Source organism: Taudactylus pleione, unplaced genomic scaffold (genome assembly GCF_031769625.1).
Source record: "Taudactylus pleione unplaced genomic scaffold, aTauple2 ptg000522l, whole genome shotgun sequence".
NCBI classification, from domain to species: domain Eukaryota; kingdom Metazoa; phylum Chordata; class Amphibia; order Anura; family Myobatrachidae; genus Taudactylus; species Taudactylus pleione.
In genome coordinates, this window is record NW_028284924.1 from 2,549,689 (window position 1) to 2,571,042 (window position 21,354).

The 21,354-nt window shown below is 42.5% G+C and overlaps 1 protein-coding gene across 1 annotated transcript in view; it reads left to right on the forward strand.

Moving 5' to 3' along the window:
• Positions 1-19,256, forward strand: part of MSH2 (mutS homolog 2) — a 174,892-nt gene extending 155,636 nt beyond the window's left edge. The window contains exons 14-16 of the mRNA XM_088450684.1: positions 3,703-3,950; positions 15,464-15,636; positions 18,942-19,256. Of these exons, the coding sequence (XP_088306810.1) occupies positions 3,703-3,950; positions 15,464-15,636; positions 18,942-19,112 (592 nt within the window). The 3' untranslated portion in view covers positions 19,113-19,256. The remainder of the gene's footprint in view (positions 1-3,702; positions 3,951-15,463; positions 15,637-18,941) is intronic.
• Positions 19,257-21,354: the final 2,098 nt, after the last annotated feature.

The following is a 21,354-nucleotide window of genomic DNA, read 5'->3' on the forward strand; positions in this document are numbered from 1 at the left end:
CTTGTCTTCACCCGGACCTGACTCGGCTGTCTTTGACGGCGTGGCTGTTGAGACGGCCATGCTGAGGTCCCGGGGGTTTTCCAGCTCTGTGGTGCGTACCATGTTGCGAGCTCGGAAACCGTCTTCCGCGAGGATATACCATCGCGTGTGGCATACGTTCTTCAAGTGGTGTCGACCGAGAGGTTATGCACCGCGGGAGTTTCGTCTGTCTCGGATTCTCACCTTCCTACAAGCGGGACTAGATCATGGGCTTCGCCTTGCTTCTTTGAAGGTACAAGTTTCGGCCCTGTCTGTCTGGTTTCACCGTAGGATTGCTACAATCCCGGATGTGCGCACCTTTATGCAAGGTGTTGTCCGCATTCAGCCGCCCTTTGTTCCACCTGTGGCGCCTTGGGATTTGGCTGTGGTCCTGAGGGCTCTCCAAGGACCGCCGTTTGAACCACTGGGCTCAGTGGATCTTAAATGGCTAACAGCTAAGACTGTTTTCCTTCTGGCTATTGCTTCGGCCAGACGTGTTTCTGAGTTAGGGGCTCTTTCTTGTAGACCCCCTTTCTTGGTTTTTCATGGGAACAGGGCAGTGCTCCGCACTCGGCCCGAGTTTCTTCCCAAAGTTGTTTCCCAGTTTCATGTTAACGAGGAAATAGTTGTTCCGGCCTTTAACTCACCGGGTCTTTCCGTGGGTGAGGCCTCTTTGGATGTTGTTCGGGCCTTAAGGACTTATGTTGACCGCACTTCTTCGTTTAGGAAGTCGGACGCTTTGTTTGTCCTCTATGGCTTCCGTAAAAAGGGTTGGCCTGCTTCAAAGCAAACTTTGGCAGCCTGGATCCGTATGGCTATTTCTGAAGCTTATCTTCATGAAGGCCTGCCGGTTCCTCCTTCTGTGAAGGCTCATTCCACTAGGTCTGTGGGTCCTTCGTGGGCAGCTCGACGTGGTGCCTCTGCAGTCCAGATCTGCAAGGCTGCTACGTGGTCCTCTGTCCATACCTTCGTGAGGTATTACAGGTTTGACACCTTCGCCTCTCAGGATGCTTCCTTTGGGCGGCGGATTCTCCTTTCTGCACAGGAGCGTCCCCACCCTTAAAGGATACTGCTTTGGGACATCCCCAAGGTATCCTGTGGATACCCTATGGACCCTGAAGTAGAAAATATGAGATATGGTAAGAACTTACCCTTGTTATCTCTATTTCTACGAAGTCCATAGGGTTCCACAGGACTCCCGCCCTGTCGCACCTGTGCTGCAGATGGGCTTTGCTCTGGTCACCGGTTTTCCGTCTCCCTCTGGTGAGAATGTGATTCTTGTATGTGTCCAGATCTTTGTTCTCTCTCTTCCTTCTCCTCCTCCGGCCTATGGCTTGGTAACTAACTGAGATGCCTTGGCTCGGGGGCGGGGTATAGGAGGGGGACCTAGTGCATCCTGGGAGGCTGAAAGCTTAACTCTTTGGTGCCCTGCGACTGACGTCACACCTATACCCCAAGGTATCCTGTGGAACCCTATGGACTTCGTTGAAATAGAGATAACAAGGGTAAGTTCTTACCATATCTCATATTATTACATCATCTCCCGGGGAATGTAACAGAACCCATTCTGGAGGGAACTCCAAGCTTTGACCCATCATCTATTATATTTATCTATCCTGGGCAAGGCGACATACCGTATGCTCTGTATAATGGAAAATACATGGTATCATCCATCAATCGATTTGCCATTTAGTTGTCCTACAATGGGCAGACTCCACACGTTTAATAACGCCTGGGTCTTCTAGTCGCACGACAGCTGGAAATGCGCAGTTTTGTATGAATTGCAGGGTGGTTTCAAGATTGAATCACAGGTCTTTAAATGATGTATTTTATTGCTAAATTCTTTACTGTATTCCTTGGAGGGACATTCCAAATGTAACAGCCTGTATAAATTCTTATTACTCCAGATTACTGTACCTATCCTAATTATATGTAACAACTCTGAGCGCTAACACAGATGTTTCTCCCTTATGGTCAATTGTTCTGTAATATACATATGGTTGATGTCACAACAATAGCGCGCTAAATAGGGTTCTGTCTGTCGCTACCTATTATCGTCCAATCCAGGGTGCACGATCTGCTCCAGGTCTCCTGCCAGGTGTCTATCACAAAGCTCACTCCAAAGCGATCGGTGTGACCTAATTAGTGAGTGGTGGCAGAAATGCCATATTACCAGAACCTGAAGCTGTCACAGCACAAACCCGTGGGTGAAAGAAAATGGGAAATGTTAAATGCGGCTTTGAGTAACAAAAGCTCTTACAGGTCCAGTCACACTGCTGACATCTCCAAAGAGTTATATAGTTTTAATGATGTGTTAAGCGCGGTTCTGGCATTTTATATTACCTTTCAGTGTTTCCTCCCGTCCGCAGCTGCCTGCCAGTTTTGCCCCAATTAGCACTGATGTCTGCAGCAGACTTAATAAGGCAATGTGAAATTAAAACTTTAACCAATTGTAGATGCTAAGGAGAGAGCGTAGTAGACTGCAATAAAAAACAAAACAAAATAAGGACTAATTTGTTTAAGATCAGGGAATGTCTGTAGCCCAACATGGGGGATTTGCATCTCACCGCTCGTCTTCGCAGACGGTGTCGGGCGCCAGGGTTGCGGAGCGGTTCTAGAAACTGACAGTTTAAATTACGCGCTGTCCCTGGCTGCATTGAAATAAGCTGAGATGAATTAATGACGAAACAGCCAGGCACCTTACGCGTTTTATGTATTTTCAGATTTAATAGGCTGACTTGCTAACACCAAAGTGAGATGCTACAGAACAATTGCTATAACGCTGAGTTTCCCAAACTCCACCATTACAGTCCAGGTTTTAAGGATATCCATTCTTGAGCACAGATTACTTAATACCTCGGTCAATTTGATTTAACGATCTGGACTGAAGCATGGATATCCTTAAAACCAGCACTATAATGGCTGAGTTTTGAAAACTCTGCTCTAATATAATGACTGGTGTTGGTCCAGATCAGACGATTTATATTTACTTGTGTTTTTTTTGTGTTGGACGTGCTACAATATGGTCATGTTTAGAAACGGAACTTAATTGATTGATGAGATATTTTGATGACAAAGACAAGTGTCCATGGTTACCAAACTCTGTCCTCAAGGCACTCTAACCGTCTAGGTCAGGCCTGGCCAACCTGTGGCTCTCCAGCTGTTGTGAAACTACAAGTCCCAGCATGCCCTGCTACAGTTTTGCTATTAGGGAATGCTAAAATTGTTGCAAGGCATGCTGGGACTTGTAGTTTCACAACAGCTGGAGAGCCACAGGTTGGCCAGGCCTGGTCTAGGTTTTAAGGATATTCATGGCTTAGCACAGATGGTTATATCAAAGTGATAAAGGTTCTAATTAAGTCACCTGTGCTCAAGCATGGATAACCTGGACTGTGTTAGGCCTTGAGGACCGAGCATGGGAACCCCTCTGTGTAATGTGGTTGGTTTTGTTTTTAAACATTTGTCATTCTTAAATGTAATATGGGGGCCCTTTTCTTTTCCGTTCAATAACTGTTTGCAACGCACAGCAATGGCAAATGTGCCACTATCAGTATTGACAATAAAAGAAGAACAATGGTACAAACAAATAATTATTATTTTTATAAAGGATACCTTTTAGCCCCAATCTATGTTAAGCAGTTGTTTACATAACTTTATAGTTCTTTGTAATGTCCCCTATTGCAGATCAGCCACTGAGGACTCACTAATTATTATTGATGAACTGGGCAGAGGGACCTCCACCTACGATGGCTTTGGACTGGCCTGGGCGATCTCTGAGTACATCTCCACTAAAATCCGGGCATTTTGTATGTTTGCCACCCACTTCCATGAATTGACAGCTCTGGCAGACCAGGTGCCAACAGTGAACAATTTGCACGTCACGGCGCTTACAACAGATGAAACGCTGACCATGCTCTACCGGATCAAGAAAGGTCAGAGATGAATGACCTACTTCTCCCCTCGCACGTTTTATATGGTCTATTGTATAGTCACAGTGCACTTACATTGCTACTCTAGCTGGATCGCCTAAAACATCAGTCCTTCCCATAGCTAACACCTAACACTTGGTTGCTTATGCTCTATTGCTTATCTGGGTTTTATAGGGCCATATTCAATTTGGGAGCGAAAAGTCCGTGCTGGACTTTTCGCTCCACATCGCAGGTTTTCCGGGACAAAGTATCTTGTGGCTTTATCCCCCGTATTCAATTAGAAATCAACGAAAATGGGAGCCGGCGGAAAGGTAAGTATCGCCAAAAAACTGGAATTTTTGGGAAAGATTCCAGGGACCCCCCCTATATATCACTATGGGTATCCCCATTTTTGCCTGCTAAAGGAAGTCGGGGTTTCTAATAGCCGCGGCAGGTGCATATTTGCGACTATGAAAAAGGGGTGAAGAATAGCACTTGGCAATAGTTATTTTTACCACAAAAAAAAATCTATCAAATTTGGGGTACATGAACATGGGGGAAAGCATTTTTTTAAGTCCCTAAAATGATTTTTAAAAATTCAGCAAAAATGCACCTGCCGCTACTCCCGCAATGAAGAAAACACCTGCCGCATACTTGGGAACCCCTCTGAATTTAATTTGGCTATTTTAGAAGTGTGTTCCCTATTTTATTTTATTTTTTACCTCTAAAGTTACTTTTTCGGGGTGTCCCTAGTTTATTTTTTTTTCTATGACATTCCCGGGGGTGCAGGCTATTTTTTTAAAGTCTGCACCCCTAAACCCCAATTCCGCACTTTTTTTCGCCACCTATTTCAGTGGTGAAAACTTGTCACCGGTGCAAAAAGTCTTTGAAATGGAATACGGGAATAATTCAAACATGCGAAAATAACGTCATCGGCGATAACGACTTTTCGCAGCCAAATTGAATATGGCCCATAGTCGCTAATATAGCAATGTATGTTATCCTTGTCCTCGTCCTGTATTGTATTGTGCTGTAAGTCACTGGTCAACCCATTTATTTATGTACTTTGTAAGGCGCTGCGGAACACTTGTGACGCCATATAAATAAATGATGATAATAATAATATCTCTGTGAGCTTGTCATAAGCAACAGTGACTACAGGGAAAGTGTGATATATGTGTTATCATATACCACACACTTGCTGCATGTCTTCATTCAGTTATTTGCCTTGTTGTGGCCAATTGCTGTTTGTTAGCATGGAGCTGTGCTCTGACCATCGGTAACGTGGCCATCATACACCTCTTCTCTGTGACCCAGAGGAGATCTGGAACTGCACAGCTGAGCAGTGCTTTGTCAGTCCTTCCCAAACCCTCATACTGTGCATGCATCTGGAGTTTCCCGGGATATCTTGTGTAGTATACGCCTCATTTGTATGTGCACTGAAGGAGAGCAGCGCACAGCACAGGGCTCAGTACATGTGGCAGATTCCAGGGCTTTGCACAGATGGTAATGACTGCAGTGTCCTCTGTAAACCTTTGCAAAGGTGAGGGTAGAGGTAGCCTAGATAGAGGCCCGTCACCTAGTTATCCTCATGAGACCTGATGCATGGACCAGCTGCTATACAGGTCGCAGAGTGGTGGTACAGGCTGTTTTCATTTTAAATTGCTATTTTCATTTAGATTTTTATAACTATTTAATAGACTTTAGGCAAACATGACCTGATACTAATGAGAATGGCGCCTGTCGGTGACCTCAATAAGACACAAGATGCAGAGCTGAATGCGGGTAGGCCGTTAGTTGCGCTGGCATTACACACATGGTGCTATATGTGTACATTAGCCAGTATGCAGCTTTGTAGCATCTTTGCCATGGATTTGCCACCGATCCATTCTCATGGTTTGAAAGTCGTCGTCGTCCTCATCAGCGCTCACTTGTGCCTGCCTATACCTGGTGCAAAGGATACTCCTGGTAACCGGCATAGTTATGCTTACATCCAAATCTACATCACCAGCACTTCCGTCCACACAACCTCACATAACTGTGCCTACGACAGGACTCCTCCCTATTACAGCTCATGTACGTGGGGGAGGTGTGATTATGTCCACAGTCATAATGTCTATGTTGACATTTATCATTTAGTCACTGCTGAAACCTCGACGTGTTAGAATGTCGATATATCATCCTCGGTGGTCTAGCGGTCACATACCTGCTCCTGGCGTCCCCAGCGGCATCTTCCAGGTTCCTGGTGATCATGTGACTGTGGCTTCCAGGTCAGACGGGATCCGGTCTAAAGATCTACAGTAAAAAGGTAAACAATGTCTAAATACACCGGATGTTACAGTCAATAGGTCGACGTGACAATGGTCGACACAGACATGGTCGACACATTTTTTTTATTTTATATTTTGTTTTTTAAGGTTTAGGGTTAGACACTTACCCAGACGGTTAGTGTTAGTCACCTTGAGGGAGGGTTAGGGTTAGGCACTAGAAGGGACAGTTAGGGTTAGGCACCAAGGGGAGGGTTAGGCACCAAGGGGAGGGTTAGGGTGAAGATTAGGGTTAGACAAAAAAAAAATAAACCATGTGGCGACCTTTTGGCCCTGTCGACCATTTGTGCATGTCGACATTCTTACAGGTCGACCTTTAGAGTGTCAACATTTTGTCCCTATTGACTGCCTAACATTTGGTGTCTATCTAGACATTGTCTACCTTTTTACTGTATATTTTTCAGTCCACACCCAGGTCAGACCCCTGATCCTCTGGCATTATGATGATTATTTCTCCCCTAATACCTATATTTTAACCTATATTTTAACAATGTCGACATCATAACTGCTGACTTTATAGATGTCAACGTTGTCGACCTTCTGACTACATCCCCCCCAGTTATGCCCCTTCGGACACAAGTGTAGATGTGACTGAAATGCGAACAACTCTGTCTCTCCCCCATACTTGTGTAGGCTTGGTTCTGGAGCATGAGCAAGTTACGCTCCACAAACAGGGGCGCTGTCATCTCTGCATCAGGCATGAAATGGTCACTGCGAGCGCAGATATTGTGCTTATTGTGAGCAGGATGCTGCAGCTGATAATTGCAGCATAGATGGACTTTGCAGGTTTGGTGTTCAGGGTTGTTACAGAGGTCGCTCTCTCGGAGTCCAGGAATCTGATGTGATCAAGTGTGCAAAGGGAATCCTGCAGTAGTACAACAGCACGCGTGTGTATTCTGTCTACATGCCTGCTACTGCCTGCGTGGCGCCTGACCTAATGTTTTCTTGATGAGGGGTGAGACGTTGGGAAGATGGACATGCTTACCGGACATGATGTTGCTCTTATGTGATGAAATGTTAAGGATCATAAGCTGCAAGAATTAATGCCAGTGCTAATGCGTTGTGCCAATATGTTCTGCATTATGTCTTGTGAATGACAAAATGTAGTTTTATTATATTTTATTTTTTTAATAGATTATCTCTTAAACTCAGGATTTGTTTTTAAACTGATGTTTACTTTTTATCCATTTATTAAATGATAATGCACTATGGTGGTCCCTCTCTCTCTTTTATATGAGCGGAGGTGATACGTGAGTTTGAAGATTTCTGTGAATGAGCCACTTTGAATAGGAGAATTCAGCTGCTCTCTACCTCTCCTATACAGTGGAATTTTTTATATTTTTAAACTTTTTTTGTGAATTGGACAGAATTTTATTTTAGATGTGTTTGCCAAGGTTATTATATTCTACTATCTGATTATCTGTATACTGTGCACTTAGGTGACTATTTGCTGTTTACACATTCTCTTTGGGGTATATATAGGGATTACCCTTTGACACCTATAGCCGCCACCAGCGAAGCGCGGGTTCTTACTACTATTTTATTTTCATTATCTCTTAAACTTGTTTACTGTGGGTCCCGGTCTCTCACCACTCAGACCATAGCCATGAAACTGAACACTCCTAGTTCACACATGACGTGTTATTTTTAGGCTTGTCCTGCAATCTTCTAGCCATAATTGATTTTTTTCCCCAGACGGTAGAGTTTTATTGGAGTCACAGCAGCAGCGAAGTTCAGCAGAATATTAGCTGGGCTGAATTGTTTGCCTACACTATGTCCTGACTGCTCACCCTTCCATTTTACTTAAGGATTCCACTGACACTAAAGGAAAAACACGCGGGTGCAGTGTTCATTGATCTGTTAGCTTTAATACCTGCTGGCAATTGAGTTTTCTCAGTACTCCGCCACCGTGTTAACCAGCGCAGAGCTCAAGCTAAGATCAAACATTGAGACGCCGGTTATTAAAAAAAAAAAAAATCCTAAACTGTGATTAGAAATCATTTCAATAAAGTAGAATATGAATCACCGATGTTAAGTCAGTGGCTTTTCTTGACATTGCATTTGAACTTGCATCTAATCTGTCCCATCTGTGAGCCAGGAGACGCTCTAATGAGATTATATGAACTATAGGAGGACAGCGGGGTACATGTTATTTAAAATGGGTAAATCCTTTAAATGATTGTTCAACAAAATAAACCCTAGCGCAAATCTAAGCCACCAACCTATGTACGTCCACCGAATTTAAATAGATGCATCTCCCAGCTTGGCAGTACTGTATTGCCAAATGCGTACCAAGGAACAAATAATATAGGTAAAGAGATATTCACCCAGGGAGTACAATTAATAAGTTTATTAAAATATACAATATAACATATAATTAATAATTAAATACAGAGAGCAAATTACACATAAATAAATAAGTAAAATCTGTACATCTCCAGTACAATTAATTTATGGAAATGTGTATATATAAAAACACAAGTCCATATAGTGAACGGCGAGTAAAGCGTTTATATCCTTAATTTCACTCCGCTGTTGGGATCAAGAGATTTTGTCATACTGATGAAATTCACACTCACCAGTACAAGGTACAAAGTGCTGTATTGTACACAAGCTTGTTAATATGTCCTGTAGTACTTGTCGGAAAGTGAAGGGAGGACGCTTGACTTTACTGTTGTTGGTTTCTGCGCTATGCTCGACCACCAAATTATAGGCCATCAGTACGGTGGGAGAGAGCGGTGCACCATATGCATAGGCAAACTCAGGGGGGGTTTCCGTCTGCCTGGAAACCCCCCTCCCAGGCCCACACCATGACCACAATAGAAATAGTAATATAATAGATTGTTACTAGTGCTGCATGTTCTTCTCAGTATCACAAATGAAATAATTAGCACCACCTGTGGATCTTTTAACATGCATCAGCCAGTAATAAATAACCTGTGCACCAACTAGAAGACCTGGAAAACATGCACTGTTAGAGATGCACTGCTATAGAGCCCAATATGTACATATACAGTATGTCCAGGGCTGTGCTAGGTTCTTCTGCTGCTCCTCCAGGCTCCAGGACTTGCTCTGGAAGGTGCTCACATCTAAAATGAATACTTTGAGCTCAGACAGGATGGCCTACTAGAGCATCTATGGCTTACTGTGATCACTGGTCCTGAATACGCTGGAATTAATACACACAATACACTTTGTATGACGCTTATTAAAGCTGGTTAAAAACTAATTCTGCCCCCTTCATTGACAGGCCACACTCACTTTAAACTTAAGCATTTGGAATCCCCCCTCTGGAAATCCTGTTTGCCACTGATATGCATAATGGACCCGGCGCTATGCTCCACCTCATGCAGTCTCGTATAATGGAATCAGCCGGAAAGAGGGGAGGGTTGATCCAATCTTTTCTTACCCTCCTCTTGGAAGCCGGCGTTCTCGTATTATGCATTCCATGGAAATCCCAGTGTGGTAGGTATAGCGCTTGGTCTCACAGTGCTGTAAAGGACAGATCAAAGTACCAGATGCTGGAATCCTGGAGGGTAGTAGTCCTTACCGGATTATCTGCCAATGTTCAGGGGCAGTTTCATCTGAGGGTGAAAAATTAAGCTGCAACAAACAGCTTTTACTCCTCCATTGTCCAATTAGAGAAGTAATTAGCAAGTCATATGCAGCTGTCATATTGGCACTAAGGGGGGTATCCAATTAGCTACTTTAGCGCTGCTAATTGATCACGGCGGGGCTATCCAATTATCCCTGAAGTGCCGCCCAATGCCAGCACTTATCGTGGATATTTTATAAGACCTGATACTGTATGTCCCAAAAAATAATCCATGATAAGTGCCATTTTTTCACCACCTAAATGGTGAAAACACACAGTTCCGCGAGCTTATCGCATGTCCTATGCGTTTTCGTGAGAACTTTCCTATTATTTCAACTGAACTAAGAAGACAGGGTGAAGTCGGGGATAATGTGCGAAAAATCCGGTGTTTGCCAATTGCAGTGCCCAAACAATGTTCGGGGATAATTGGGTACCCCCCAATGGGTGCTAAAACACATATATCATAAACGTCTATATTCGGTGGACGTAACTAAACTAAAGAAATTACAACAATATAATATCATAGGTGGCTCAAAAACAAAATTAAATACATAAGTAGTAAATAATTTAAACCAATAAAAAGCTCCATAGGACATAATTGTAGAAGACAGGTATAAGAAAAGGAACTCTTCATGATCAGCTAAATAGCCTAGTGGGCTAGTGCCTCACTACATAGTATAACGTGTTCTCAGTTTGAATCTTCTCGCACCTCAAAAAGATTTTTTTTTTTTTTCTCCTTTTTTATTTATACTATTCACTTTACAGATTTTCATACTCAAAGGATAAAAGGTATCTATACCAGAGGATAGATGAGACACTACAATGCACTTCAAGTCACGGGTTCAAATCTCAACTCACTCCGTAAAGAGGATATTTTGTGTTTCATTTCTGGAATAGATAAATGAAACACGAATAATCCTCTTTATGGAGGGAGTTGAGATTTAATCCTGTGACTTGAAGTGGGTTGTAGATAATGATTAGATAAATAGACTAGACTATCTAATCATTTAATTGAGAGCTCCTTTTCTTAAGGTGGGTACACACTGCACAGATATATCTGCAGATCCAGTGATCTGCAGATATATCTGTAGATGATGGTCATTCATATACACTGACCGACCATCATCTTCTAGGCAGCCATGGGTCCCGCCGGCCGGGGCAGGGGCGGATTTGCCCCCCTCCCCGTGGCATTATACCGGTCTTCTACAATGATATCCTATGGAGCTTTTTATTTGTTTTAAATTATTTACTAATGTATTTATTTAATTTTGTTTTTTTAGCCACCTATGATACTGTATTATGTTGTTGTAATTTCTTTAGTTTAGTTATGTCCACCGAATATAGATGGTTTTTGATGTATTTGGAGAGCTTAAAGTGACAGTTGCATATGACTTGCTAATTACTACTGATTGGACAATGGAGGAATAAAAGCTGATTGTGGCAGCTTCATTTTTCACCCTCAAATGAAACTGCCCCTGAACATTGGCAGAGAATCCAGTAAGGACTACTACCCTTCAGGATTCCAGTATCTGGTACTTAGATCCGTCCTTTAAAAGCACTGTGAGACCAAGCGCTATACCTACCACACTGGCACTGCCGTGGCTGCATAATACGAGAACGCCGGCTTCCAAGAGGAGGGTAAGAGAGGATTGGATCACCCCACCCCTCTTTCCGGCTAATTCCATTATACGAGACTGCATGAGGTGGAGCATAGTGCCAGGTCCATTATGCATATGGTGCACCGCTCTCCCTCCCTGTACTGACAGCCTATAATTTGGAGGTCGAGCATAGCGCAGAGACCAATAATAACCGTAAAGTCAAGTGCCCTCCCTCCACTTTCCAACAAGTACTACGGGACATATTACCAAGCTTGTGTACAATACAGCACTTTGCACCTAGTACTGGTGAGTGTGAATTTTCGGCAGTGTGACAAAATCTCTTGATCCCAACAGCGGAGTGAAATTAAGGATATAAGAGCTTTCCTCACCGTTCACTATATGGACTTATGTTTTTATTTATATATATATATATATATTTATTTGCATCGGTCTGGCACTCACCACTTCAAATTTCACCTTGCCCCCGTGCCTTCCTTAGTAAGAAGCATACCAACAATTCGAGGCGGCACTGAAGGTCTTTATCCTGCTTTATTGAAACACACCAACGTTGGTGTGTTTCAATAAAGCAGGATAAAGACCTTCAATGCCGCCTCGAATTGTTGGTGTGTGTATATATATATATATATATATATATATATATATATATATATATATATATATATATATATATAATATACATTTCCATCAATTAATAGTCCTGGAGATACACAGATTTTACTTATGTGTATTTTGCTCTCTGTATTTAATTATATGTTACTTTTAATAAATGTATTAATTGCACTCCCTGGGTGAATATCTCTTTCCTCATTTTATTTGTCCTTTAAATGATTTGTTGCTATTCATCATGTCAACATGAGACTGTCCACAAAACAGAGTGACCCCATGCAGAGCTACCTTACCTGCTATGAGATCTCGGGCGGTCTCTTCTTAGTTCAGCGGTCATGTGATGGTAAGTTCCAGCTGTCATCCAGCTGTGAGTAACGCCCCTAACCTTAACCATTCGCTCCCGCAGCCTAAAGTTAATGTCGGCATTGTACAGATGTTGACATGTTCCATGTTGCCATTATGACTGTATCCCGCCGAGCCCAAATATTTATTTTGTATTGCAACATGAACAGGTATATTTTCCCAAGCACATCTTCTGCAAAATTGACAAATTTACGTACCTTCTGGTTGGGATGGAAAAAAGCCAGAATCAGCCTAACAATTCTTTGCAGTACCAGGTTTTCTGAAAGTCCCATTTTCCCCAACCTGGAACTATATCACTTTGCATCATAACTGGTGCATTGAAGGAGAATATGACATGTTTTTAATAACTTTTTGTGAAGTTTGGAATCAGGTCTGAGTTAAGAAAAGTGAGAGAGGGGATTGCTGCATGTTCCTGTGGGAAATGTGATAAGAACAGGTCTCAGATCGGCTTCAGTACTAGCAATGGTATATGATTTATTGCCGTAACCATGGTTAGCTGGTCATATAGTTATGTCACATCTTGTGGTTCAGTGAGTAATCGAATGTAGTCTGTTTTAAATTGCCATGTCTGACCCACAGGAGTGAGACTAGATATACGTGAATGTATATTCCTTATTTATGTCTTCATTATTGCTCAGCTACAAAACAATGATAACATTGTGCAAAAATCTCATAGAAGCCCTTTGTGTATCAACTGGTCTACTAGAGAGACCAATATTGCAGTGTGCTTTTAAAGAGATACTAGGTCAAATAAAATTTGAAAACAAACATGTATAATCCAGCACATTAAGGAGGCCACCTAACCTTTTACTGAACATCAGCCTACGGCGAGGAGACAGTCAATTGCACCTGGTGTCCTTCTTCCACCACCTCAGTACAGCATTACATTGCATCTGTAGTCATGCCGGCTGGCAGAGATGGTCTTGGGTAACTCCAGAGGGAATACTTGTGCCATGGTTATGGGTGATGGAAGTATAGCAGTAAGGGATGGAACAAAGTAGCACAGAAACTCTACTGCAGTCATTAGGACAGTCGCCAGAATTTTACAGCAGGCACCTCTGTAAAGATAGGTCACTGGTGATGGTTATATAATGTTAGCAACAAGCGCTATATATAAGACTGCACAGTACAGGGAAGCATTTGCAGCATACATTATTAAAGTTTAAAATGTAAATCTATACTTTTCTAACAGACTTCAGGTAAGTCTCTCCAAGAGGAGACTTCTGAAAAATGCCATTTACGTGGCAGACCTGAGACCTGTGATTGACTCAACAACACATCTGGCTCTCGACACCTACCCGTTACATTATAGGGTACATTTCTAAAGTTACACTACCCGCATGTGTTTGTGAAATTCACAGTATTGTTTCCCCCTGTAAAGTGCCCATAACAAGTCTTTGTGGAACTCATTACATATAGCATTATGAAAAAATGATTGCATTTCATCAAGTCATGTAAACACCATTGTAATAAGTATAATTGTCAGACTGTTCAATTTTGTTAAACTGCAATTTCATGGTAAACATAACTTGCAAGTGGACAACCATTTTCATCCATTTTGTACATCGCAGAGTATCTTGGTCATGAGTGTTTTTCAAATATAAAGTGGTCTTACCTTAGACTACATGATGACAAATCTAGATGATATAGTAACAGAAAAACACAGTGAATATATGCAGTACACACTAGCTCACTGCAGCTGATATTTGACTGTTCTGTGCCACCCAGTAACCTTTATACCCAAGCTGAGCGACCTCACAAGAGCTCTTTATGATGTAAGCAATCACATGATCAGCCTCGTCAAAGCTGTTGATTTTTAACCTGCTGGCATTGATTGTAAATATGTTTTATGAATACCTAATAACCAGATACCGAGATCTCTGTGCACCTCTCAATATTGGGCTGGGTAAATCCCAAGCACCAAATGTCTGTGTGTTATGTTGCCTGACATTTTATTATGACAAGGATGCACATTTTCCACTGCTCCCCAGTGCCATATTTGTCTCTTATCCTTCATTCTGGAGCAGGTTGTCCCCTCATAAATACATCCCTTAAGAAGGTCACCGACAAACACAGCATGACCTCTGTTGGAGACAGTGCGGCCTAAGAGGTATCTGGTGGGAGTATCCTGCCTTTCAGGCATTTTGGAATGATCGATCGATCTCTTGTGACACGAGTCGCTTCCGTTCAACTGCCTCCTGGCCCCGTCATGATTCTGCTTTATAAACCCATCCCCAACATCAACAAATCCTTGGGAAAGCTTATTCGTCACAATTGCAACGCGGCTAAGGCACAGCTGGCTAGAGATTGAAGGACACATTTGCCTTTGGCTTGGTTGGCAGTGATTAATAACAGAATATGGTTTCATGATTTGGGCAGTTTTCACAGGTTGGACAGACCAATCTTATGAAAATAGTTGTATTTTGAGTCTTCTGCGACCCCGATGCGCGTCCCCGCCGTCGTCTAGTTGGATCGCAGATCAGATGGTTTTGCTGAGAGACCTCAACCTGTCGTGTATGATTTGCAGTCTTATGTGAAGTCTTATGTGAAGTCTTATGTGAAGTCGTTGCATTTTCAAAACAAATCGTCCAGGATCTTAAGGGAATAATTTCAAGGGAAATCGTACAACTCATCTTACCAACTTTTGAATCTCACCGTGTATGGCCACAATAACACCGTCACTTTCTTTGTGCGCTGGCTGATCTCCCCTCGTTCTTTTTCCTTATTGCCCCTTCCTCTCTTCACACTTAGATTATTTAGATTTTTCATCCCTCCTCATACCCCTGCCTTTTCTCCCCCTCTCTTGTTTTATTCTAAAACTATAGCAGTACTATCAAGACATGCAGAAATATTATACTCTAGTGAGATGAGTCCTAACTGGTTTTGGAAATAGATCAGTTGCCACCTTTTAAGTAAAGCCCGAGGACATGCAGCCAAATATGTTACAAACTGCTTTTTTTAAAAATGTGATTCAGTAGACTGTATTTTTCCTTCTTTTTAACAAATGATCAATTTATTATTTTCAAGGTGTCTGCGACCAGAGTTTTGGAATTCATGTAGCGGAGCTGGCTAGCTTTCCAAAGCACGTGATTGAGAACGCCAAAGCGAAGGCTCTGGAGTTAGAAGAATTCCAATTCCTTGGGACTCAATCTGATGGCGAGGAGGAACCGGCCTGCAAGAGGCGCTTCAAAGAGAAAGAGGTTTGTGACTCGATTTAGGTTTGGATAGCTGATCATTATCTACAACGTCTGTAGCTCTGGGCCTACTGCTACACTTACTTTTTGCAGGAATATATTACAGTGCATCTGGAAAGTATTCACAGCGCTTCACTTTTTCCACATTTTGTTATGTTACAGCCTTATTCCAAAATGGAATAAATTAATTTTTGTCCTCAAAATTCTGCACATAATACCCCATAATGACAATGTGTAAAAAGATTTTTTTGGAGGTTTTTGCAAATTTAATTATAAAAAAAACAAACTAAGAAATCACATGTACATAGGTATTCACAGCCTTTGCCATGAAGCTCAAAATTGAGCTCAGGTGCATCCTGTTTCCACTGATCATCCTTGAGATGTTCCTACAACTTAATTGGAGTCCACCTGTGGTAAATTCGGAATCGGTATGATATCCCGGCGGCCGCATGGCCGGGAGTTCGAATCCCGGCAGCGGCAGCCCGACAAAACAGCAGAGCCCGGCAGCGCTGGAAATCCCGCTCGTCCTAAGGTAAGTATCTGCTAACCTAACCCCCCTAACCCTTCTTAGGGGTGCTTCCCGATTGCATCCCGGTAAATTCTGTTGATTGGACATGATTTTGAAAGACATACACCTGTCTATATAAGGTCCCACACATGACAGTGCATGTCCGAGCACAAACCAAGCATGAAGTCCAAGGAATTGTCTGTAGACCTCCGAGACAGGATTGTCTCGAGGCACAAATCTGGGGAAGGGTTTAGTGGCCTCCATCATCCGTAAATGGAAGAAGTTCGGAACCACCAGGGCTCTTCCTAGAGTTGGCCGGCCATCTAAACTGAGCAATTGGGAGAGAAGGGCCCTACTCAGGGAAGTGACCAAGATCCCGATGGTCTCTTTGTCAGAGCTACAGCATTCCTCTGTGGAGAGAGGAGAACCTTCCAGAAGGACAACCATCTCTGCAGCAATCCACCAATCAGGCCTGTATGGTAGAGTGGCCAGATGGTAGCCACTCCTTATTAAAAAGCACATGGCAGCCCGCCTGGAGTTTGCCAAAATGCACCTGAAGGACTCTCAGACCATGAGAAACAAAATTCTCTGGTCTGATGAGACAAAGATTGAACTCTTTGGCGTGAATGCCAGGCGTTCTGTTTGGAGGAAACCAGGCACTGCTCATCGACAGGCCTATACCATCCCTACAATGAAGCATGGTGGTGTCAGCATCATGCTGTTGGGATGTTTTTCAGCAGCAGGAACTGTGAGACTAGTCAGGATAGAGGGAAAGATGAATGCAGCAATGTACAGAGACATCCTGGATGAAAACCTGCTCCAGAGCGCTCTTGACCTCAGACTGGGGCGACGGTTTATCTTTCAGCAGGACAACGACCCTAAGCACACAGCCAAGATATCAACCGAGTGGCTTCAGGACAACTCTGTGAATGTCCTTGAGTGGCCCAGACTTGAATCTGATTTGAACATCTCTGGAGAGATCTGAAAATGGCTGTGCACCGACGCTTCCCATCCAACCTGATGGCACTTGAAAGGTGCTGCAAAGAGGAATGGGCGAAACTGCCCAAAGATAGGTGTGCCAAGCTTGTGGCATCATTTCAAAAAGACTTGAGGCTGTAATTGCTTCCAAAGGTGCATCAACAAAGGCTGTGAATACTTATGTACATGTTATTTCTTAGTTTATTTTTTAATTAAATTTGCAAAAATCTCAAAACTTTTTACACGTTGTCATTATGGGGTATTGTGTGTAGAATTTTGATGCCGAAATTAATTTATTCCATTTTAGAATAAGGCTGTAACATAACAAAATGTGGAAAAAGTGAAGCGCTGTGAATACTTTCCAGATGCACTGTAAGTTGTGTAGAAAATTTAAAATGTTACACATTTACCAAATGGAATTTACATTGCCAAAGAGTAATAAGGACATAAAGGAACCATTTAGACCCTGGCAACAATTTTTCCAGTCCCCTCTGTCACGTCGCATATATTTTTTTTACCCTTCCTCTCATTATTCCGGGTGTCCCTGCTTCACCTGGGTCTGTTGGGCACACGTTTCCTACAACAACTTTGGCTGTCTAGAGAGCCCTGGTCTGACTTGGAAGAGAGATTATTGTATCGTGCTTGCAGATGGCTCCACTGACTGAGTTGGGAGAGAGAATATTGATTGCTCTCCTAGCCGTAATACATGTGTAAGAGGGTGAAGAACTGAGGTAGATTTGGGTTTTCTTCAGATTGGGAGTAGTAATGTGGCCTGTTTGGAAAGATAAGTTTGGGTACGCCATGTAGCACATACAGAATCCCTGTAGTGGTGATTGTCCAGTTTGGGGTTTGGCTGTACATGTGAATGTAAATGTACAGTAAAGAGCATGTTTTTGGGGGTCCTGCGCACTGGATTTGAACCCTAGTATGTTAGGGACCTACCCGAAAGAGGTTACCTGGATCTGGTGGGTAGGCCCATAACCTTGGCCATGATTATGCTGAAAACCTCAATTGATTGCAAAATTTTATTGCATTTATATATATTATTAATAATTTGGAGTTGTGCACCTGAGATTTGTCTGTTTCTGTGCCTGCAATTAGTCTCATCAGGTAGCACCTCCCATCATATATATATATATATATAATGTCAGGTTGTGCAGTCCAGAAATCTTTCCCATAAAATCTTAGAATGTGAAGGTTTCACTAATTGCCGGGATAAAATTTTTGACCGACTCTTCAACTGACTCTCCTATGCTGTTCAGCAATACTTGCATTCGGTGACCTCCAATTTACCTCTCCTGGCATGGGGAGGTACAAATAGTAATGCAGATGGCGGCTCCCTGGACAACTTTTAATACAGTATATAGTTCATAGGTTTATACCACCAGGCAGCTAATTGCTGCAGATTGTTTTATACTCTCTGGATATTCTATGCTCCAATAAGCATATGTTAGACCACTAATGTGACCAATCAGAGCATTACAGCTGTTCAGGGTTAGATCAATCTATAGTCTGTCAAAGTATTTGAACATTTACACCACATATTGACAAGTCCAGTTCAGTAGCAAATACATGTGTGCAAAACGTGTCAACTAAATATGACAATTTTAGTTCAAATTATCTGACTGTAAACACAGCAAATTAATGACTGAAATGTGAGAACCTCTAATACAAATTATATTATACAGTTTATATTTGTTAAAATGATGCTTGCAGTAACCCATATTGCAATCTCTGTACTATGAATACCTCTTCACACATTTAAATAGAAAATCGGTCAGCTTGTCTGATGAAAGGAGCGATTCTCTCTCTCTCTCTCTTACAGGAAGGCGAGAAGATAATCCAGGAGTTTCTCTCCAAAGTGAAAGCTCTGTCACTTTCCGAAATGTCTGAGGAAGACATAAAGTTTAAACTGAATCAGTTCAAAGCCGACGTTCTGGCGAAGAATAATTGCTTCGTCAATGAAGTTATTTCCCGCACAAAGGTATCATCCTGAACCTCAGGAGGAAAGGCGCCATTTCTGGGGAGGGCGAGCGCCATCTCCGGCTGTTCTCTCAGCTGTTAGTAATACTGTAATGAATCGGGAAATGCTGTTTGTAGATCTGATTAGAAAGGAATAAAGCGTTTAGTTTTTTTTGTATTTGTCTGATTTATCATTTCATCTCAAAACAAATTTTTCAGACTATTGCCATGCAGGGAACTAATTAAATGAGCTCACTAATTGAAAAGATCTGAATCAGTTTTTCTTTTTGTTGAAAAAACCACATTTAAATAGATCTTCTCTGCAGTACTGGGGGCGAATTGTTTTGCAGCGAGCAGCGGCTTTATTCCAACACTGTAAAAGATAAACAGTGACCGTGAGCGCGACTTTCACTCAGCGGGACGGCAGCCGAAGGAAGGAAAGCTCTTCATTGGTTCATAATCATTGCGTTTTATGTCATTTAGACTATACCCCTTTCAGAATTGTGCGCTTCTTACACAAGAACACGAGTCATCAGTTATAGGTATTAATGAAGTATTTTCTTTTATGGGTTGTTCTTCAGCGGCGGCTCCTGCCTTTGCTGGCCAGTGGTGTCTGTAGGTGTCCGCATGCACAGGATTGCGATCATGCGCACAGATGAACAAGTCGGCCGGCTTATAGGGACTGCATCGGCCGGGTAGGGCTGATGTAGTACCAGGGGAGCGGCTCCCCATTGGTAGTCTGGACTGGCAGTTCTAGGAGGAGAAAACGCCTCCCTTGGGGCTATCTGTACATCATGTGATGAGCAAGGAGACCTTCCAACGGGCAGTCCCTGCTGGCGGTGAATTTTGCAGCAGCCACTAGGTAATATCCACCACTGGTCTTGTTTCTTCGAGACCCTATAGAAAATGTGCTATTATCTGTAGATGTATTTTTTTCATTTAACATTGTTATTATTAGATAATACTGCAGTTACTATTAGAAAGAAAGAAATTGTTTTAAAACATCCCTTTTAGGCAGTAAGAGGCATGAATAGAAAAGCGACCCAGAATTTGTCATATGTAAACCAGTTGTTTTTTATCATGTACATTTTAATATAATACAAGTAATAAAGAATTAGCCAATTGCTTTCCCAATATTCTGGGTCATCCTGCAAACCAAACCACAGGACGTTCTCCCATATACACACAGCACCGTCTACAGAATGGGATCATTCATCTCCTGGATGCTGTTGCCGAGTGTCGGTTCTTACTGGTATTAGCAGCAAAATTCTAATTGAAATGTTTCACTTTGGCCAGTTCTGTGTATTCAGAGGTGCTCCCCCCCCCCCCCCCTTCCTTCCCACACGTGAAAGCGTTTTCCTTAGAGGTATTTCATCAATGTGCAGGATGACCTAACACAAATAGCCACTGTCGGCTGAGTTAATTGATCTTCATTCAGAGAAACATGTTGAAACAATGGACTGTAATAAGAACATAAGCTGACTGCACGTCCTGGTAACACGTCCAGGCACAAGTTAATGCATTTATTTGTTAGTTACATGAGCGAGTCACAGTTTGCCCCAAAAGCACTTTATGCCTGGTCAAGACATCTGCCGAGAGTAAAGCAGAATCTAATTAAAAATGTAGATTACTTCCACTGTACATGTGGTGGTGTTACACATTACCTACACAGTGATCGTGGTGAGTGACAAAATTTGTGGGTCCCAGGGACCCACCACTTTTAAAAAAAAATGGGGTCCTGCCTGACCATTTCTGGGTCCCATCATAATTTATGCTTTAGAGCTCCCCATATGCCTCAGACCTCCCCACATGCCCCTAAAATGCCCATCTGATAACCCCAACAGCATCAGATATCCCCACAAGTCCCTTAAATGCATATTTTAATGCCTCCATGATCTTTCAGGTAATATGATTTGTCTGTTCACAAAACCCATAGTGAATAAGTAGGCTTACCATATCATCCCTTTAAACTGGGGCACTCATGGATTACACAGGTTCTGTGGCTCATTAAAACCAGGTGAAATCCAGGCATGAAGTCAGCCAGTCACAGAACCTGTGTAATTAATTCATGTGTCCAGTTTTTAAGCGATAGTATGGTTAGCCTATGAATAACACTTTAGGTAATAGGCATATTTATCAAAGGATAAATGCCCGGTCTTTACACATTATACCGCACATTAATGCCCTTTACACATTATGCCACATATTAATGCCCTTTACACATTATGCCACACAGCAATGCCCAGCCTTTACACTTTACGACGCACATTAATGCC